A 23,347-nucleotide genomic window follows, 5' to 3' on the forward strand; every position below is an offset into this window, starting at 1 on the left:
ATGTGTATTCTGTTTGTCCCTGAGCATTTAAAGTTTGATAGGCGACCTGAAGCTCTCCCATCAAGAAGGGTGTGATATAATGGAGCCCACAGAAATATTCCCACTTTGCTGCCTCAGCAATCCTCTCAAAGTTTTGAAAAAGGTCTCTGGATTGCCTTCTGGAGAAAAAGAGAGACCGATAGAGCTGGTGTCTCGGTCCATAATTGGTCTAGTAGAGCTGTCGCTCTGTTAATAGCTTGTCTAGAATGAAGGTACAGGTAGCAGGTGTCGCCTATACATGTTCTCTACCAGGTTCCTCCAACCGGCCTTTGCTTTGGATTGATAAGGAAGCTTCAGGAAATTGGAAGCTTGTGGCAGCCTCTCAAAAAGAATTCAGCACAGTTTTTCCATTCTAAATCAGGGGGTGGAAATGTACTGAAATATTTCTTCAGTTGGACAACTGAAACATTTCTGTCAGTCAGAGGTTCCCCTGCTGGCTCCAGTAGAGGAATTGATAACAGCTGGTTTCTTTCCGTGGTCCTTGTCTGATGTCTTCAATGGAAATCAGTTTCTGAATTACTATTCAAACTTTCTTCTGGTGGGATTAGCCCCCTGTTTCCTTGCCATTGTTGGATTGGGTGACATTCGACAAACCCTCCTAAGGACTGAAGGAAGCCCAATAAATTACCTCCAGGATGCTTTTAGATTCTAACCAGTGTGTTCACTGCCCTGGTTTGGTCTAAGTCCTGCTAGATCCATGTTCCTTTAGCAAAGTTATGGTGTAGGTTTCCTCTCCTTAAGCCTGTGGATCCCACAACTGACACAATATGTGCCTGCAATTGATCTTGGCCGATCACCACCCCTGCCATCCTTTATCTATCTTAATGTTTGTATCCTGTTCTGAAACTTATAATACATATGTAATATCATGGATGTTGATCAACAGACAAGGTCAAACCTCATGTAAGGGTTTAAAAGGCTGTATTCCTTCTCTTTTTATGATTCTTGTTCAGATGCAAGGTTTTGAAAGGTAGTTCAGCCCAAGTTCCCCTGTTTCATAGTTCCCCTTAGGCGGCCCTTTCTACCTTTCAACATGAGTCCTTCAAACAGGTCAATCAAAAATATGTGTCCTCTCTGGAAAGGTCAGGATGGTTTCTCCTTCCCTCCTCTTTGGCAATCAAGTCAAACACAGGACTTTCCCTCTCTTTTTCATCAGATTTCAGTACACCTACCCATTGCTCTAAGTCTCTATGGTTGCCTCTCCCATTGTCCTTTGGCTTGATTCTGGTTAATGGTGGGATATAAACATCTCCATTACATTGCCCTTGAGAAATATATTTTTTCTCCCACTAACCAACACTTAAGAGTCTGGGCCTCATTACGAGTGTGACGGTCCGGAAACAAGGGTGCCGGTAAGCTTACCGGCAGCCTTGTTTGCGGACTGCCACACTACAAGTCTGTCTGTGGGGGCCACCGTGCCCGGCAGGTCTGACCCATCCGGGCACGACGGGCCCGGTAGGCAGAGTTCTCCTGGAAGCACCGGCACCGTTAGCAACTTCTGAGTCCCCATTCCCGTTGAGTCCTATGGGTCTCCGCCGGGAAGTCAGACGGCAGATCCGCCATACTCGTAATGAGGCCCTCTCTTACATCAAAGTGCATCTGTTCCCATTAAATTGATAATGGTACTATTTAGAGCGGTCTTTATGACAAACTCACCATGGAGATTATAATATGGGAGGCAGATGTTTTGGGTCTAATAGATGTCCTTGTTCAAATCTTCTGATGTTTTTCCAAAGATATTTTGCAGTAAGGGCTAGGGAGTGTGTTAGGGGAGCAGCCTTGTTTCTGTTTCTCGTATCCTTTATCTAGGTAAGTGACTTTGCAATGCTGGATGGTTTTTGGGGCCTGGGCTCTGTGACACCTTTCTGCCCAAATCCTCTGGTCACTCTTCAGTCAAAATTGTGAAGCACAGATAACATTTGCTCTTTTATAAGGTAGATTCTCCATCAACGTATATGGATCACCAGCATCCTTTGCCCTGGGAAGATTAGTATCTTCTTCTGCACTGTGTTTTCTGACCAAAGGGATTATTCAAGTTTTAAATTGAGGCCTTACACAGAAGACACACTTTTCATACAGGAGTGTCTGCTGGGAGTTTGCTTCAGTATATTTTATGAAGGGGATTCCTGCTGGACTATTCTGATATTTTAATTGTAATGATACAGATTATCCCTGAATAAATCTTCATTTCAATGTATCACCCTTTTTTCTTACAATTTAGTTAACAAAAGTCTCCAAGCCTGAAGCTGAATTTTTGAACTACAGACAACTACATTTACATATTATGTGGTATGATAAACCTATTCGAACAGTGAAAAATAGAATACATATCAACAAGGTAACAATGCATAATATATAAAAGAACTGGACACAAGATCTTTTTCAGACAGAGTTTGTAATCTCTTACTAGGAACAATCCTGGTTAATATTAGAGCCACCAAAGTGTATTTTTGGCAAGCGGCTAACTCATTTTGAGGTATATGAATAATGTATATGAAGGGATTATCACACTAGCATTTTAAATGCTTGTTTACGTTTGCTTTCCCTTTTCTTGTTCACCATAGAATGAACTTAAATATGGCTGAAGCACTTTCATTGGAAAATCATATCAAGATTACCCAATTTAAAAACAGAGCAATTTAGTTCAACCACCTATAATCCAATTTTTATGGACAAATTGAATAAATTAGAAATAAATTAGAAAACTGCAATGGTGGGAACTATCCAAATGGTGGTAATCTACTGTGCTTCAACAATTTATTGATTTCAAATGATTCCCAGAGACTTACTGATTTTAATCTTTCTGAGTTTTAGGCACAACAATCAAGACATTCTAGAGGAGTGGGAAGCAGGTTTATCAGAATGTCCTTTTCATATGATTGCATTAGTAATTAAATATGCCAAAAACAGACATGGACAGTTGCAAGAGGGGATTGTTTCCCTACAAAATTAACTTAAATTAGAAAAAGATAAGGATATGAATCGTACCTTTAATACAAAATTACAGAACAAACTACAACACTTGCAAGATGAGATAAGACAAAGTCTGGGTTTATGAAACGTTATGGGTATGAAAATGTTAGAACGTTATTAGATATAGTTTCCTGATTCAGAGATCAAAGATGCTTTGCTTGTCTTTTTAGATGCTGAGAAGGCCTTCAATAGAGTAAATTGGAAGTTCTTAAACCATACACTGTCAAAAAAGGGATTTGGGCCTTTGTTTATTAAGGCTATTAAAGCTTTGCAAACTGACATAACGGCTAAGGTATGGGTGAATGATGGATTTTCAGGATCGTTTCAACTGTTTAGGGGTACATGGCAAGGTTGTCCCTTGTCGCCCTTGTTATTTAATCTGGTATTAGAGCCTTTGTTAGCATATATTCGGCAACATAGGGGAATTAGGGGTTTGTGTGGGGGGGATGAAGAAATTAAGGGCTTATCTTATGCGGATGATGTAGTAGTTATTTTGAGTAATCCTGCAGAGGGGGTCAATTGTTGAAAGGTGTTTTTGAAGAAGTGGGGAAGTTATAAGGTTACCGGATCAATTGGGGAAAACTGAAGTATTTCCGTTAAGGGACTCGCCAAGGCAGGGGCAATTGTTAGTCTGGAATTGTAGATGGGAGAATGTAAGCTACTTAGGTATTCACATTGTTCGCGACATAAAAAAGATAGTCGATTATAATGTAGATAGAATCGTAGAGGTCATCCATAAAGACATTAGGAAATGGTGGCGTTTCATATTGTCCATATGGGCTAAAATTAATGCAATTAAAATGCTTTTATTACCAAAAGTCCTGTATATTATTCAGTCGTTGCCCTTACATTTTACAAAGAAAGTACTTCGATGGATAGATAGATTATTCCAGGACTTTTTATGGGGGGAGGGGAAAAGAGCCAAAATTCCACGGTACATTATGGTCCGCATCGTCAAAGATAGAGGTTTTGGATACCCAGTGCTTAAGAATTATAGTAACAGTTTTTTATTGAAAAAGATGTCTAGCTATTTTATTGGGGATCCAAGCCAGATGCCCTGGTGGGTTCAGATTGAAATGCATAAATTTTTACCGTATGACATTAAGTGTCTGTATTCATTGGAACATTACCTGGGAAGGTGCAGAGTTTAAAAACAGTTTGACTACAAAAGACGCATTGGCGTCACTGATAGTGGGAAGTGGGTAGGGATTATTTGTTTATGAAGAGGCCTCACTTAGGCATAATCCTTGTCTACAGATTAATAATAGAATGTTAAATTGGAGAAGTTGGGTTAGTAGAGGTATTTTAAAGGTTAGTGATGTTTGGCGCAATGAAGGGGTGGTTTCCTTTGAGGGACTATTGGAGAAATTTGGACTGCATAATAGAGAGTTACGAAGGTACAATGAAATGGTGGATTTAATATCTGAAAGGAGTCGGATGATGTATGCATCACTCTCACAGGAACCTGAAGTCCTCAAAATATTGGCCTGTGGATCACAAAAGGTGTCAAAAACTTTGAAAATTATGCAAACAGATGTTTAGTGGTTGAACTCATGGGAAAAATTGAGGTTGTCATGGACGAATGAGCTGGGTAGAGAACTGACACAAGATGAATGGGAAAGGGTCTGGAGAGTTTCGGTTAAAGCTAAAGTGGATTTACAACAATGTTACACTCATCAGAGAATATTGAGTAGAACCTATTGGACCCCGGCCCGTATGTATGCTTTAGGAATGGTGGATGGTGACATTTTTAGGGGTTATGGGAAAGAGAGGGGTAGTTTGCTTCATTTGTTGTGAAGTTGTGAAAGAGTGACACATTTCTGGAGAAATGTGGTTGATAGGATTGACCAGGTTTGGGGCATCACCTATCCACGGAATCGGTTAGCAATCATTCCGCAATTACAAGGAATGGTTGCAAATATGATTGGGTAATATAATGTTGGATTGCCAAAGTTTTGTTAGTAGCTACTAAACAGATATTAAAGGTCTGGAAGACAAGAAAGAAACCAACAGTAGAGGATTAGATTTTAGATGTGCAAGTTCTATCTAAATATGAGAAGACTATGTTTTATAAGCAATGCAAAGAAGCACGTTATGATGAACAATGGGGGAATTTCAATGATTTTTATGGGTAAACCATCTTGATGGGAATTGTGTAATAGAATGGGTTTGCATCAAGTCTAATGGATACGTTTTGAGGGGGAGGGTGCTTGTGTTGTTATGTTCTCTTGTTTTGTGTTGTCTGTTATGTTTGGGAATGTCAGGCCACCGTTCATGGCTATGTTATTAAATGTTTTGGGGTTAATATGTATTTCGAGGTTATTGTTTATTGTATTAGTGATTCAGGTGTATGTTGTTACCTGGATGATAGCCTGCTGGCCTAGTAACATTTGCTTTGTACTTGATATGTTTCTTTCTTGTTGAAAATAAGAAATAAAGTTCGAGAAAAAAAAATGAGAAAACTTCAGAGAGACAACATTCATTATGCTAATGGAAGAATATATACTTTCACCCAAGAAATGACATTCTTTATCAAACGCCAGCTGAGGATCTTACTCCATTGTATCAAAATTATAGCACACCAGAATACTCTGACCTGGGTTCAACAGAAGAAGAGCAAACCCTGGGCCCCTCTAAAAAATGTATAGCAAATAGATTTTTTTTTTAGGAGAAATTAGGTTTATGTTCTCAGAAAGAGGACAACAAAAAACACTGGCAGAACATGCAATCCCAAACAAGGAGAGGAGGAAGGCGGAAAAACAGGGAAAAAGGTTAGGCTTTCAGAAAATGCAAAACCATTGACATCCATACTTACAAGGTCTGGGATGGGACAGACATAATCAATGATGGCTTGACAGTATTGAATCTATCACAGACACCAATCTTACACGAGGCCAAACCTTTTTTTAGAATTGGGTCTGTCTTTTGTACGAAGCTTTAATTTAGACCCAGTGGATTTATATATTTACATTTTGCAAGAAACTGTATCTTTATGAATATCTCTCAGAAAATCTACAATAACTTCCACTCTCTCACCATCAATAAGCACCATCAGTATCAGGGAAGCTGGAGCATTATCCTGTTTGCTTGATTTGGATGCTTATGACACAGTAACTGAAACATATATACAAGAGCTCATCTCAGTTAAGATTTACTTTTAGCACAACATGGTCCTTTTAAACCAAAATCACTTTGTATTCCTTCCATCATGGATGAACAATACATTTCACTGTTTGAATTCAGTGTGAAAAATGATCTACTTAGATTAAATTGGTTTCAGAATTGGTCTAAAATGTAACATTGGAACAACATCATATCTTGGAGGATTTACAAACCAACAATAACTGGGTTATTAAACCATTGGACAAGGCTGGCAATGTGTAATGTGGGGTTATAAGAAATACACTTTTGGAGCTCATAAACAACTCAAAGATCCTTCTGGTTAGAGGTGTCTTCCAAGGGATCAAACCCTTGAATATCATTCTGAATTGAAAGAAAATCTTTCAAATTGGGTTAAAAAAGATTTATTAACTAAGGAAGAGTTTCCCTTTCTACATGTCAAACATCCTATCATTACAACCTTTCCCCTGTTACACAAGGTGCATAAGAACAAACAAAACCCAACAGGTAGACCTATGGTCAGTTCAATCAGTTCTATTAATAAACTCATGTCATGTTTTAGTGATTATTTTTTGTTAACCCTTGTCACTGCTTTACCATCATATGTTACAAATAATAGTGATGTATTGAATAGATTATATCAAATTCCATGGGAACCTGACTATCGGCCTCATTACAAGTGCTATTTCGATGGTAAATCCACAAAAATATCACCAAACGGAATTACTGTTACTGCCACTTGGCCCCACAGAGTTTACAGTGGGATTACAAGTGGTGGTAGGTCTGTGTTAATTTCCACTTTTGCTAGTCTGTAGGACTCCATGGGGATTTTAACAGAATTACCGTCTGCAGTAATTCCGAAGGCTGTAATTCCACAGTTATCGCTGACTTTTAGCAGAAAGGTGGTGGATTTCTATCCAGCTTTTTGAAGGAGGAAAATCCTCCACCTCACCGCCAAACCTTTAGTATGGCGGTGCAGAAATGCAGAGGTAATGAAATTACTGCTATTTTTATCCTCATCACCGTACTCATAATGATGCTATATATTCTGGTTACCCTTGACATTTCCTATCTTTATACAGTGATCTCACACAATGATGGTTTGAAAACCTCAGGCTACATTTTGAGAAACCGTTCAGTTAGATTTAAAGAACACACATTAATGCTAATAGATATGATTGATTTCATATTATCACACAATTATTTTGTGTTTGATAATCTCTATTGTCAATTAACAAGGCGGTCCTGGGAGTCCCTCTGCCAGACATTAGTCCTGGTTACGAGAGACTTACCCAGAGTCTTAGCTGTAAGTAACTTTTGATCAACTTCAGCCTGCTAAAACATTCTGCAGCGACACTACTTACAGGCAAAGTGAGAAATATTCTGTACAAATTAGAAAGGTTTGCGTAAACACCCTGCAAATCATTGGTTATCATGAAAGGCAGCAAGCACATCATTTATTATTAACTCCTTGTTGTCAGAGAATATTTTACCATACAGTGCACAAAAAGAAGAATACTATTACACAGCGTCGAGCACAGAGACATCACCAGTATAAAATGTATCTAACTCTTTCAATGCGTCAGAATTATCTGAGCTAGTGAAATGTTTAGACTGACAAACATTCTTTGCTCGTTGGCCATCTTGTAATGTGCTCCTTTCATTCTTTTGACCCTCATCTTTCACCTTTGCTCGGTGTGTGTACAGACGAATACAATAGATTAAAAAGACATGTATGTCATGATGCATACCCCCGGGCATCCAGGCCACGTCCATCAGCCCCAGGAGCAGGCATCATGTTGCCTTGAGAAAACCCAGCAACCCCTGCTAGGGGCTGTCTGGGTTCAGTCCTGGCGCCTATGGCGCCAGGCTCATATGGGACATCAGTCCTGGCGCCATAGGCACCAGGCTCATAGGTGCACACTTACCTGATGCAGACCATGCTGCAAGAAGGTCCAAGCCCATGTGAGGCCTGTAAGGGACTACTTTACCTTAGGGACTATTTTGTTACTCGGGTGTGGTCGTGGAGGAATACCTACCTGGGACTACTTTGGAGGCTATTTAAACCACGTCCGAAGAGCAGCACATGCTTCGCGTTATTCTGCATCCAGCAGCATAACGTTCACCGTGCCAGCAGCAGCATCCAGCCTTCTGCCTCGCCCGCCTCGAACCTGGAGCACCTAGAAAGAAGGCAAGAAGCTAAGGTTAGAACAAGAGTATTACCTGATTTCTTACCTGATTCTGGATTCATCGCATCTTCAAACCAGAGGAAAGACTTTGTTTTAAACGCGTCGCATCGCCAGCAGCAGCGCGCGCCATACTCACCGTTCCATGCAGCATCTCTTCGATACGGCGCTGTCTCCATCTTTACATCGCCGAAACCTGGCACCTAAGGGGGACAAGAAACAACAAGGTGAGCAGAGAGAACAGACAGAGACAATCTCTTTAGCCGCCATATGCTTACCTGATTTTACCGCCGGAGGTATTATTCATCAGCATGCCATATCTTCTTATGCCGCACCTGTAAGAAAAGGAGAAAGCAACAAGTTTAACACTTGGCATTATTTACCGGACGGTGTTGGGTAACACAGACTTTTACCGGAGCGCTTTCAGCTGTCAATCTTCTTATTGGGTCAAAGCTGCAAGATAAAAAGAGGAATTGGACAGGAGTGAATTCCAGACATTTTGAACTCTTACGAACTATATACTTACGGCTCTTCGCCAGGACCTTTTGGAGTCAGGATTCGTCTACAACTCTTCCAATATCTTCAGGCCAGTGAAGTAACTGGTCATCAACGCGCCCCTGCGTGCTTCGCCGGATGGAGGGCTCATCCTTCAAGAATAAAAGGTGAGATTGCTGCGAGGGCACTTCAGAGGTGATTAGTGGGGAGGACAGTGGGGGTGCTATCACTTGAATCCACAAGTGGCTAAATCCATCTCTCCACTTGTAGGAGAATATTTCTACGGGTCAAGCAGACAAGATTAGGAGGGCAGATCCAGTCAGTCATCGCTGCACTCCGCATCACGTGGGTGGAGGCCGCAGCAGTCCAGGTCCGACCGATGCCCCTTTGGGAGCCAGGTGAGCGTAACAGAACACAAAGCCTATCTACAAATCCCCACACGGGCGTTATGGAAACCTCAGAAACCGACCAACTGGCCCAACTATTGGGGGAACTTAGGGCGGAAGTGCACTCCACTCGCCAAGAGACTAATGTCCACAGAAGAGGACTAATTGTATCGAAGGAGCGCACAGATGATCTCGCTAGACAACTGCTGCAAAATCAAGCTGGACAAGCACCCCTACCTGGTTCCGGGGGAAATCCAGCTCCTGTGTTATCGAGTAACCCTGTGCAAATAAACCTACCAGGATATATTCCATTAGCTCCTCCCGAACGCTTTGCCGGAGATCCCAAAAGGTTCGCCGTGTTTATGAACCAATGCCGCTTGCACTTTTTATGCAGACCAGGAGCCTTCCCAAACGATCAAGCCAAGGTAGCCTTTGTATTATCATATCTCAGCAGCAGTGCAGCTGATTGGTCAATTCCACTAGTTACTCAGGATGACCCAATTCTTTGGGATTTTTAGGGCTTTCAAACGAGCATGGAAAGACTATTTGCCCGGCACTCCCAAGGACAGGCCCTGGATAACGAACTTTTGTCCCTACGACAGGGTAACCAGGATCTGCTAACCTATTTCGCAACCTTCAATAGATTGATAGTGGAAACCGGATGGCCTGAGGAAAAACGAATTACATTGTTTCATCGTGGACTTCGGGAAGAACTTAAAGACGTCTTGGCTCAAGTTGTGAACCCACCTCAGGATTGCGCAGACTTTATAGACTTAGTGGTCCAGCTGGATCATCGACTCCAGAATATAAAGGCTGATCGAGCTATGTTCGAAAATCGGGTATTGGTTAAATCCAACGTTGCCCCCAAAGGAACAGATGCATCAGAACCTATGAAAATCGGGGGGGGTCAAAGGACCCTTAACTCAAAAGGAAAGGGAAAGAAGAAGACAGATGCAATTGTGTCTGTACTGTGGAACCTCAGGACATTTTCTACGGGATTGCCCTATAAAACCACCCAAGAAGGTGGTAGGAGTTGCTGATAAAAGCCCAAAAGAGCCTGATTCGGAAAACGACCACGCCCGGCAAGCGTAGAGGTCCGCTTGCCGAGCTTAAAGAAGGACACTCAGACCTCGCATCTGATCATAGCAATGGTCCTAATTGATCCTAGACAACCCTGATGTATGCACGCAGTAAGGGCATACATTGATAGCGGGGCCGTAGGGAATTATATGGACCACAAATTGGCTTCAAGGATGAATCTACCTCTTTGCAAAAAGACCACTTCGGATGTCATCACCACAGTCGATGGAACTGAAATTGCCTCTGGGCCTGTAACTCATTCCACTACAGAGATGACACTGTTGGGTCAAGATGGGCATTGAGAGACTATTGTGTTTGATTTAATCAAAGCCCCGCACTTTCAAATAATACTGGGGATGCCGTGGTTGGAAACACATAATCCTTGTATTGAATGGCGAGAGAAGAGAATAACCTTCCCGTATTGTGCACACACCTGTTACCCAGAGAAAACCCCGAACAAAGGCCTGGCCACAGTCATCAACCCAATCGTGCAGTTACCTCAGTAGTATCAAGAATTTCAGGATGTTTTTCAAAAAGAACAGGCCAATACATTACCACCTCACAGATCGTACGATTGTCAAATTGACCTTCTACCCAGTGCACAACCCCCATGCAGTAGAATCTACGCCCTCACGGAACCTGAAAATCTTCACCTACGGCAATACTTGGACCAATACCTGGCTAATGGCTTTATTCGCCCTTCCAAGTCTCCTGCATCCTCAGCTTTGTTCTTCGTGCCAAAAAAGGAAGGCGATCTTAGAACGTGCATAGACTACCGCGCACTAAATCAGATTACGGTAAAACAAACGGTACCCATTGCCTCTGATCCCTGAATTACTAGACCAAGTAAAGGATGTTTGTATCTACACTAAGTCAGATCTCCGAGGGGCATATCATCTGGTACATGTAAAGAAAGGCGACAAATGGAAGACGGCCTTTCGCACCAAGTACGGATTATTCGAGTATCAGGTGATGCCCTTCGAGTTGTGCAATGCACCAGCAGCCTTCCAGTATTTTATGAACGATGTCCTTCGTGAACTCATTGACGTCTGTGTTGTCGTATACATAGACGATATCCTTGTGTACTCCTCCTCAAAATCAGACCATGTTAAGCACGTACATGCAGTCCTTGAGAAACTACGCCAGCACAAGTTATATGCAAAATTGGAAAAATGTGTTTTTCATGTTACGGAAGTTGAATTCCTTGGATTTATCTTGACTCCAAAAGAAGTCCGAATGGACTCATGAAAGGTGGACACAATTCTCAAGTGGCCATCACCTAGTACAGTTAAAGGGGTACAAAGCATGCTCGGATTTGCCAATTTCTACCGCAGATTCATTCCGGACTTCTCACATGTTGTACATCACATCACAGCACTTTTGCGAAAGAACAAACGTTTCTTGTGGACCGAAGAGGCTGAAAAGGCCTTCCAAGAGCTGAAAGCGAAATTCACGTCTGCGCCTGTCTTAAACCATCCACGCCCAGAGCTTCCATACATAGTGGAAACTGATGCATCCAGTTTAGCCATGGGAGCTGTCCTGTCCCAGAAGGATCCTGAAACTGGTCAACTTCACCCAGTGGCATTTTGGTCCAGAAAGTTCTAGGTACCCGAGTTAAACTATGCGGTTACCGATAAAGAGTTATTAGCCATCAAATCCGCCTTTAATGCTTGGCGACACTATCTTCTTGGTGCCAGGCATACCATTCCTGTAATCACCGGAACTTGCAGTATCTAAAAACAGCCAAAGCCCAATCATCGCGCCAACTTCGATGGACATTGTTCTTTGCCGAATTCGATTTTGTGATCACTTATCGACCAGGCTGTAAAAATGGCAAGGCAGATGCCTTATCCCGAATAGGAATGGAAGAAGCATATGCAAACCCGGAGCCGGTGCCTATAATTTCTGAACAAAGAATTCTTGGCATAACTACTTTACAGACACTAGAAGAAATTCATTTAAAAATCCAACAACTCTTCGATCCAGCAGCCCTGCAGGACTGGGTAAAGAAAGGCCCGGATTACTCAGTCATCAATGATCTACCCTACTATCAAGGACGACTATTTCTACCACACAAGGAATTACAGGAACTTGTCATCTCCAATTATCATGATACCCTGATGGAAGGTCACCCAGGTATCGGAAAAACCGAAGCTAAAATTAAGAGACAATTCTGGTGGCCCACCTGGCGAAAAGATATAAAGTCATTTGTGATGTCTTGCGGCATTTGCGCCCAAAACAAAAGTCAGAAGAAAAAACCAGCTGGCCTTTTACAACCTTTGGATATTTCACCTACACCATGGCACACCCTATCTTTAGACTTTATTACTGATCTACCTCCATGTAATGGATTTAACACCATTCTAGTTATCGTGGATCTTTTTTCCCAGATGGCCCACTTTATTCCTTTGAAGGGATTACCTTCTGCTTCAATTCTGGCCGAGGAGTTCCTCGAAAACATCGTTCGAATACACGGGTTTCCTTCCGTATTGGTCTCTGACCGAGGTAGTCAATTCATTTCACATTTTTGGAAGAAATATTGCCAATTGGCGCAAATCGACGTGAGGTTATCAACCAGTCACCATCCCCAGACCGATGGTCAGACGGAGAGGACCAACCAGACCCTTGAACAGTACCTACGTTGCATGCTTCACCAGACCGAAAGTAATTGGAAAGATATTTTATGGATTTCCGAATATGCATACAATAACTCTGTACATTCAGGAACCGGACAAAGCCCCTTTTATACCATATATGGACACCACCCTCGAACCTCAGAACTCGATTCGCCTCAGCACTTAGAAATGCCTGCAGTTAGTCATTTACATTCTACTATTACACAAGCCTTCAAGGAAGCAACAGAACATTTGAAGCAAGCAAAAGAGAAATACAAGAAAAATGCTGATCTACATAGAGGTGAAACTCCACAGTACCAAATTGGAGATCAGGTTTGGCTAGCTACAAAACACATACCTCTGAAAGGAACTCAGACTTTTAATCCTAGATATTTGGGACCTTATACCATTAAGGCCATTATCAACCAGGTGGCCGTCAAACTGGAATTACCCTCCAATATGCAAATTCATCCTGTCTTTCATGTTTCACTTTTAAAACCAGTTCAACCAGGAACAAGATTAACCAAACCACCAGATCCTATCTTGATAGAAGGAGAATCTGAATTCGAGCTGAAAAACATCCTGGACTCCAAGGTGGTTAAATCAAAACTTTTTTACTTAATCGATTGGAAAGGTTACGGGCCACAGGAAAGGTCATGGGAGCCTAGTGACCACGTTCATGCACCACGATTAGTGAAGAGATTCCATCGGGACTTCCCAGACAAACCAGGACCAAGGGGAGGAACGACTTTAGGAGGGGCCTTGAGGGGGAGTGCTGTCATGATGCATACCCCTGGGCATCCAGACCACGTCCATCAGCCCCGTGAGCAGGCATCATGTTGCCTTGAGAAAACCCAGCAACCCCTGCTAGGGGCTGTCTGGGTTCAGTCCTGGCGCCTATGGCGCCAGGCTCATATGGGACATCAGGCGCCAGGCTCATAGGTGCACACTTACCTGATGCAGACCATGCTGCAAGAAGATACAAGCCCATGTGAGGCCTGGAGGGGACTACTTTACCTTAGGGACTATTTTGTTACTCGGGTGTGGTCGGGGAGGAATACCTACCTGGGACTACTTTGGAGGCTATTTAAACCACGCCCGAAGAGCAGCACAAGCTTCGCGTTATTCTGCATCCAGCAGCGTAACGTTCACCGTGCCAGCAGCACCATCCAGCCTTCTGCCACGCCCGCCTCGAACCTGGAGCGCCTAGAAAGAAGGAAAGAAGCTAAGGTTAGAACAAGAGTATTACCTGATTTCTTACCTAATTCCGGATTCATTGCATCTTCAAACCAGAGGAAAGACTTTGTTTTAAACGCGTCGCATCGCCAGCAGCAGCGCGCGCCATACTCACCGTTCCACGCAGCATCTCTTCGATCCGGCGCTGTCTCCATCTTTACATCGCCGAATCCCGGCACCTACGGGGGACAAGAAACAACAAGGTGAGCAGAGAGAACAGAGACAATCTCTTTAGCCGCCATATGCTTACCTGATTTTACCGCCTAAGGTATTATTCACCTGCATGCCACATCTTCTTATGCCGCACCTGTAAGAAAAGGAGAAAGCAGCAAGTTTAACCCTTGGCATTATTTACCGGACAGTGTTGGGTAACACAGACTTTTACCGGAGCGCTTTCAGCTGTCAATCTTCTTATTGGGTCAAAGCTGCAAGATAAAAAGAGGAATTGGACAGGAGTGAATTCCAGACATTTTGAACTCTTACGAACTATATACTTACGGCTCTTCGCCAGGACCTTTTGGAGTCAGGATTCGTCTACAACTCTTCCAATATCTTCAGGCCAGTGAAGTAACTGGTCATCAACGCGCCCCTGCGTGCTTTGCAGGATGGAGGGCTCATCCTTCAAGAATATAAGGTGAGATTGCTGTGAGGGCACTTCAGAGGTAATTAGTGGGGAGGACAGTGGGGGTGCTATCACTTGAATCCACAAGTGGCTAAATCCATCTCTCCACTTGTAGGAGAATATTTCTACGGGTCAAGCAGACAAGATTAGGAGGGCAGATCCAGTCAGTCATCGCTGCACTACGCATCACATGGGTGGAGGCCGCAGCAGTCCGGGTCCGACCGACGCCCCTGTGGGAGCCAGGTGAGCGTAACAATGTGCTAATAGCATTTTAGAGTGAGGGTGTTTAAACAACAAAATAAGTAAACCTTTCACAATACATTAACCTATACCTTTTCCCTATAATTCCTTGAAAAACTCCTTTATGTAAGTACATTTAGTTATGCATAATACAAAAACATACCAAATTCATACAAAATCCATTCCTCAAAGGAAAACCTTTTAAGACTACATTCTGAACAAGCTGTTGGCTGCTCTGGCTCGCTTCCTGCTTCCCAACACCCCCCACCTCCTGTCACTTTCCCCAATTAAATAAAACCGAAACATTTGTACCTGCCAACTTTTCTTCTTCTCTTTGCCCCGATGCATGCCACTGTCTTCCCTTATGTGCCTCCACGTAAATGGAAATGGTGCTCCTCCTAAACCTTTCTTTACCATTTGCATAGTGGCCATCTTCTTAAAAAAACATTTGAACCAAACTTTGGATGCCACTTGCAAATCATATTTACTCACAAGAAAGGCACCATAGTTGTTGTGCCCTTTTAATGGAAATAATGAATTTAGTATAAAGCAATAGCAGGTGGTAACTTCCTGTCAACCTAATTAAGAGTCCTTGCATTCCCTTGGTCTTTTAACTCGGACAGATGGTCATTCCCACCTCGTGCGACCCTTGACACCATGCCTTATTGCCTAAATAGTTTTTGGTTTTGTAGGTGAATTCATTATATGGTTACATTATTTTCTATTTTTTCCTACCACTTTACAGTAGTGTTTGAAGAAACGTAATGTAATGACACATACCTTGTAGTGATCCAGAGTATACTGTAAATAAAGGTGTTTGTGTCAGAGAACAGATGATGTTTACAAGGTTTGCTTGGGTTTGCAGTGTCATTCCTTTCTAAAAGCTGACATGTCACCCAAAGTAGAATGTACATGCTAACACACATAATGGTCCTCTCACGTTGTGATACTAGTTTTTTGTAAACATCTTTTTGGATAACATTTGAAAAAAAAGACAGTGTTAAGTCCTTTGTCAAATTGCCATTTGTCACGTTCTTCGTTCAATGTTCTGGCAATTGAAGAGTTTACAGTGTTTTTCTCAATGAAACAATTATGCTTACATGTTTTTTTAATGGATGTCTTTGTATGTCATCTGTTCATGAAAAAAAATCGAAATTGACAAGTAACCATCAGATGAAATGTGTAAGGGTACAACAATAAATTATCCCATTGATTGTAATTTCAATAGTTTAACACCCACTGTTATATGAATAGGAGTCCTCCAATCTGGCTAATAAACAATGCTCTGAATGCCCTGCTGAACACCTGTGGTTCAAGGTCAAAACACGTGTTGGCAGCAGCTGAAAATTAAATAGCAATTGTTTATCAGCCAATTTCGGTTGGTTTTTTTTGGAGCGGACTCCTATTTATCTAGTGTCTGGCGCATTGGGAAGATACATCTGTTTGAAGCAATTAATTTATGTGACATTGGGCCTAGAGTCACAATCTAGAACCAATGCTGCCTATTCACACTAAACAAAATAGGATTTGTTTAATATATAAATGATGTTCTTTCTTGTTTGAATCTATGGTGGTGAGCGCAGAGGAGTACTAGCCCATCCTTTGTTTGATATTTTTTACTGTTATATGAATTACTAATCTGCTCTCTTTTTTGCAAAATTATACCAATGTTAGTGTTGACTGGACTGTTATATTTTATGTGTAGGGGTGTGTGCTGTTGAAGGCTTCTTATATGTAGTTGGCGGTGATGATGGGTCCTGTAATTTGGCCTCAGCAGAATATTATAACCCAACAACTGATAAATGGACACTACTGCCATCTTGTATGAGTACAGGAAGGAGCTATGCAGGTAAGAAGACTAACTTAATGTTGTGTTCCCCTTCCTTTGTACAATAGAAACATATTTTCCACTTTAAAAAATTCTTAATTGCTAGTGTTTCACACACTTTGCCTGTTGAAATGTGTACTATTGTGTATCTTTCATTTGAAGGTAAACCTGTGGTTTTGGGACAATTGTTATTTTTTGTTAATGTGGTAATATTGAATTCCTTGATATGGTTCACTTTTATTTGTATGTGTTATTGCTACAGTCAAAAAACGTCTTTGTAGGAGCATGAACCCACCCCACTTACAAAGTGAATGTCAGAAGCAGAGGACCTTTATCAGCATGGAAAAAAGAAGCCAGGATTCTGTTAAGCCTTTTTTCTTCAGGAAATGGATGCACATAATATTTGTCAACTTTGTAGTGAGGAAACGCATTGCACTCTATTCACTGGGATTATGTTGCGGTATAAAGATGTTACACCATTGTTTTTAGCATGCTCCCCTCTGCCAAAACTAAAATCAGCAATCCTGAAAGATTGAACAAACTTTGCTATCCTGCCTCCAAACACAGTTAGATGGACAGATCAATCTTCTTCAATAATATTGAGAAGCAATTCAATCTGCACATGTATTTAATCTACTGTATCAGTTGGTCTAACTTTGGTCTTTCAGCAAGGTGGACTAAACTACGTTCCCTGGATTTGGTGTCAGTCCATTCGACCAAGAGTCAAAGAAAGAGAAAACAAACATACTTGGTGAAAAAGCATTAACTCTGCAGCATTAGATATACAGCCAATACAGGAAAAAGTGTTTCCAGGTGTCTCAAGGCAAAGAAGGGGGGCATTAGGTGAGATGAACAACAATAACGGTCCTACTAGACCTTGTGACACTTGCATCGTGCAAGTGCAGTAACAAGAAGTGCAGGAGTGGGGGGGAGTGGTGGAGGAATGAGCAGGGGCGTAGTGGCACTCAGGGAAGGGGTCATAAAATTCAGTAGGGGAGAAGGAGGAAGGGCCCAGGGGCTAGTGGCCGCAGAGATGCAGGCTTGGATATAGGCCCTCTTCTTCGAGCAGATGGAGAGTCTGTATTGCCTTTGGAGCAGGCGGCAGGCCAGTTTGTCAGAAGATGGGATGAAAGCCTGCCACTTCCGCTCATCTGCTCTGCACTTGGGTCTCAGAGCGGCCAGAACAGAGTCATACCAGGAGTTGCACTTGGAGGCAGGTTTCATGCAGACACTTTCATTGATAGCACCAGGAAACCGAGTGTCAGAGCTCTCATCCGATACAGCTCATACGCTCCCTTTCCCAAGGCCTCCATTCCCAGCTCTATCCGTGAGCTAGAAACAAAGGCGAAACAAAAACTGCTAATTACTTCTGATTTTGTGAATGCACAGTGTACCTTACAGCTCCAGGTACGGTATGATCAATGAACAATGGACTGTCGTTGTTTGCAGCAGATGCAAAGACAGTGCCAGTCGGTGATGCAATTTGTGATGATGACGCAGCAGTCGAACAATGTTGAGGTAATATTGATGTTTCAATTTTTGTTGCAATCTCCCCAGGCCTTTTCTAGGGCTTAGGAAGGACTTCTGGCTGAAATTCGGCAATGTCTTTGAGATCGATCACGGCTGTCTTACTTTCGACGTCAGGATTATCGGTATCTTTTTCATGTGGCAAAGGAAACAGGATTCTTTCCGTGTGTGTTGCGTGGATCCAATGCTTTCGACCATTCACTCGGACCGCAGTCTGTGTAGCCAGCAACACCTGATAGGGACCCTTCCAGCACGGTGCAAGCGAAGATTTTCTTTCAAAGTTCTTAACCAATGTCCAGTCTCCCGGTTGCAGACAATGTCCTGGGCCTTATATCTGACAGGAAGAGCCTCCTGAACCTGCTGATGAATCAAACACAAGTTTTGAGTCAACTGTTTACAATAGTCAATGAACAATGGAAATTCAACTTCCCTCAATCTTTTTGGACGTGGCACATTCCAGACATTCGCTAGTCTCCCCATTATTATTTCATATGGGGAGAGGCCAGTCCTTGCCTGCACAGATGTACCCATACATGGCAAAGCTAGTGGCAATGCATCTGGCCAGAGCAAATTGTTTTTGGTGCAAATTTTCGCTAACTTGTTTTTCCAAATACCGTTCTGGCGTTCTACCAAACCGATACTCATCGGGTGTCTGGCTGAATGGAATCGCTTATCGATTCGGAGACCTGCATACATTTGTAATATCACGCCCGCTATAAAATGCGGGCCATTGTCGGACCATATAACATGGGGCAGCCCGAATCTGGGAAAATATTCTTTTAACATGGATTTCGCTGTTGACATGGCTGAACAATCTTTCAGGGGATAGGCCTCCACCCATTTGCTAAACGCACACACCACTACGAGGACATATTTATAGTTCTGGCATCTTTCCATTTCTATGAAGTCAAAATAGATGACTTCAAAAGGCATAGAAGCGGGGCCAAAACTTCCTACTGGTGTTGCTGATCCTTTTCCAATGTTATGTTGTAAACAAGCCACCATGCAATTCTGAATCAATCTCTTTGCAGTTTTCTTTATGTTTCCATTACACCATACAGAATCGAGGTGCTGTGACATTTATTTCCGCACATATGTGTGTCGGATTGTGGGCTATCGTAACCATTGCCATAACATAGGCATTTGGCAACATCCATCTATTATTCTCTTTCTCCACCCAACAACCCTCAAGATCTAATTCTGCTGGACCCTCGGACCATTGTTTTATTTCCTCTGAAGTGGCTTATGTTAATATCTCTCTGACTGTCTCAATTCCGTCCTCTATCTTGCAGGACACGTTTTCTGCTGTTTCGACATACATTTTTGTGTGTAAATCAATGGCAGTTTGTTTCGCAATTCGGTCTGCAAATGCGTTTCCCTTTCCTACATTACACGTTATTTTCTTATGTGCATCACCTTTCATTATTGCTAACCGCTTAGGAAGTGCAAGTGCTGACAACAGTTTCGCTATCAAAGTGCCATGTTGATTCTTAGTTCCATGTGACGTCAGGAAGCCCCTTTCAGCCTATAGGCGGCCAAAATTGTGGACCACCCCGAAAGCATACTGGCTGTCAGTATAAATGTTTACACTAAGGTTTGCAGAAATTTCATAGGCTCTAGCTAATGCTATTATTTCCGCAGCTTGTGCTGAGTTATATGGGATTCGTTTGCTCTCTACAATAGTTTTCAGTGTAGTAATGGCATAAGCAGCAGTTGATGTGCCATTCGGTAATTTAAAACAAGAACCGTCACAAAACAGTTCTCAATCTGACTCTTTCAAGGGGGTATCAGTTAAATCAATTCTTCCTTTTGTCTATTGCTCAGTAGTGATTAAGCAATCATGTGATACTTGCTTCTCAGTCCCTTTTTCTCTGGGAGGGGCAATAACTCGGCCGGATTTAAAGCGCAACATCTCTTAATTTGAATATGCGGTGCAAATAGGACAATTTCATATCTCGTTAGTCAGGCGGATGTGAGATGTTGCATTTGCGTTCTATTTAAAAGAACGTCTACTGAATGGGGTACCATCACGGTTAAAGCGAGACCTAAAACCATCCCCTCAGTTTGTTTTACTGACGCTGCAGCTGCAGCAACAACTCGCAAGCAACGTGGCAAAGAACTCCACAAAATCATCTCCGAATTCACCAATCCGGCTTGTACAACAACCGTCCCGACCCCGTCACAATCACGACCAAACTCATTGACCGAACCGCCTACTCTCAACTAAATGCCTTTGTCGAAGCCCTAGACCCTGCCCAATCAGGTTTCAGAACAGGTCACGGAACTGAAACCACCATAACCTCGATCTGGGATGACCTTAAAATGACAGCAGACTCCGCGGGATGCGCCGCACTAATCCTTCTCGACCTATCGGCTGCCTTTGACACGATCAATCACTCAATCCTCCTAGACCGCCTCCACTCCCTAGGAATTCGTGGAACCGCTCTTAAATGGATAGCTTCATTCCTCAAAGACAGGCACCAAATAACGACACTCTCCAGCTATACCTCCCAAGCCCGACCAGTCGACACGGGAGTCCCACAAGGAGCATGTCTATCCGCCCTCCTGTTCAATCTCTACCTGATCACCCTCCCACCAATAATCTGTTCACACAACATCCTGTGTTACAACTACGCCGACGACACTCAACTAATTCTAAAACTCCTGAACTCGAAACCCAACTAACAACCGGACCGGGCATCCTGCCTCCTTAACATAGAACTCTGGATGACCCATAGCCACCTCTTGTTAAACCCTTCCAAAACGGAAATCATGGTTTGCGGCAACTCCGATCTTCTACCGCACCCACTACCCTGGCCACCTGCCATGGGCAACTCACCGACACCCTCCAACTCAGTGAAAAATCTTGGATGCACCCTGGACTCTGACCTAACACTCTCGCGCCAAGTCAACAATGTCTCAAAGTCCTGCCACTACCACCTTAAAACCCTTAGGTGCATCTTTCCATATCTCTCATTTCCCACAGACTCTCCGCGGTCCAATCAATCGTTATATCAAGACTGGACTACGCAAACCCCCTATACCTCGGAATCCATGCCTACCAACTGAATAAACTTCAAAGGGCACAAAACGCGGCGGCCAAAATGCTACTTGCACTCGGTCTGAGAGACCACGTCTCCCCAGCCCTTAAGACACTGCACTGGCTTCCTGTAGCCTGTAGGGTGGCTTTCAAAACCTTATGCCTCTCCCATCGAGCACTGCATAAAACTGGACCTCAATATCTTCAAGACAAGCTAATTCCTTATCATCCCACTCGCACCCTAAGATCAAGCTCAGCCGGCCTCCTAGTAATTCCTAAAACAAACTCAGTCAGGTTAGGCAGATCATCATTCTCAGCCCTGGCCCCAACCCTGTGGAACTCGCTCCCACCCCACATCCGCCTAACTGAGGAATTAGCATCCTTCCGCAAACTACTGAAAACCTGGCTCTTCCCCTAAAACCAACCGGTTTTCCAAACTAACAGCATCACAATGACCCCGACCCAACAAACTACCTGATGCGAGAAATTGACAGCTAATAAACTTGAATATAAACTAGAAAGACAAACAGAACTAAACGAGTAATGTAGATCAAAACAGTGAAGTGGATAATATGAATAAATCATTCGGAAAGTAAGGAGATTTAAACTGATGAAATGGACATAATGAATGAGGAGGGAACGAAGTGAATGGCATGGATGAAATAGTTAGAATGGTTGAAGCGTATAGAACAGATGAATGCACTAAGTGGAAGAGTGCATGAGTGGAAGAACAGACGACTAGATAGGTCAAATGAGTATGGAGATCGGATGAGTGTATAGAATAGATGAACATACTAAAGCCGATGAGTGTGTAGAGCGGTTGGGTGTGTAGAGCGGACGAGTGTGTAGGGTTGATGAGTACGTGTAGAGTTGATGAGTACGTAAATACAGAGAAGCGAATAGAACGCAGGGGTGCGTAGAACTGATGACTATACTGAACGGACGAACGTATAGACCAGATGAACGTTTAGACCGGATGAGCGTGTAAGAGCGAATGAGTGTGTAGAGAGGATTAGTGTGTAGAACAGATGAGTGTGCAGAGCGGACGAGTGTGCAGAGCGGATGAGTGTGCAGAGCGTATGAGTGTGGAGAGCGGACGAGTGTGGAGAGCGGACAAGTGTGAAGAGCGGACGAGTGTGGAGAGCGGATGACTGTGGAGAGCGAATGAGTGTGGGGAGCAGATGAGTGTGGAGAGCGGATGAGTGTGGAGAGCGGATGAATGTGTAGAGCGGATGACTGTGGGGAGCGGATGACTGTGGGGAGCGGATGAGTGTGTGGAGCAACTGAGTATGGAGAGTGGCTGAGTGTGGGCAACGGATGAGTGTGGAGAGCGGATGAGTGTGGAGAGCGGATGAGTAAATAGAGCCGATGAGTGTGTAGAGCGGATGAGTGTGTAGAGCGGATGAGTGTGTGGAGCGGATGAGTGTGTGGAGCGGATGAGTGTGTGGAGCAGATAAATACGTAGAGTGGATAAGTGTGTGGAACGGATGAGTACGTACAGCGGACAAGTAGTATGTCGAGCGGACGAGTAGTATGTTGAGCTGATGAGCATGTGGACCGGATGAGTGTGTAGATTAGATGAGTGTGTAGATTTGATGAGTGTGTAGATTGGACGAGTGTGTAGATTGGACGAGTGTGTAGATTGGACGAGCGTGTGGAGCAGACGAGTGTGTGGAGCGGATGAGTGTGTGGAGCGGATGGGTATGCAGAGCAGATGAGTACGTAGAGCGGATGAGCACGTAGAACGGATGAGTGGGTGGAGTGGATAAGTGTGTGGAGCGGATGAGTGTGTGGAGCGGATGAGTGTGTGGAACGGATAAATACGTAGAGCGTATGAGTGTGTGGAACGGATGAGTACGTACAGCGGACCAGTAGTATGTCGAGTAGACGAGTAGTATGTTGAGCCGATGAGTGTGTGGACCGGATGAGTGTGTAGATTAGATGAGTGTGTAGATTGGAC

At 43.2% G+C, this 23,347-nt stretch overlaps 1 protein-coding gene across 1 annotated transcript in view; it reads left to right on the forward strand.

Annotated features, from left to right (window-relative positions):
* The window catches only part of KLHL2 (kelch like family member 2), an 864,825-nt gene that overhangs the window by 790,317 nt on the left and 51,161 nt on the right, over positions 1–23,347 (forward strand). Inside the window, exon 14 of the mRNA XM_069631381.1 lies at positions 16,698–16,841. Within this exon, the coding sequence (XP_069487482.1) occupies positions 16,698–16,841 (144 nt within the window). The remainder of the gene's footprint in view (positions 1–16,697; positions 16,842–23,347) is intronic.

The sequence above is a fragment of the Ambystoma mexicanum genome, chromosome 6q (assembly GCF_040938575.1).
Source record: "Ambystoma mexicanum isolate Mex_15411 chromosome 6q, UKY_AmexF1_1, whole genome shotgun sequence".
Classification (NCBI taxonomy): domain Eukaryota; kingdom Metazoa; phylum Chordata; class Amphibia; order Caudata; family Ambystomatidae; genus Ambystoma; species Ambystoma mexicanum.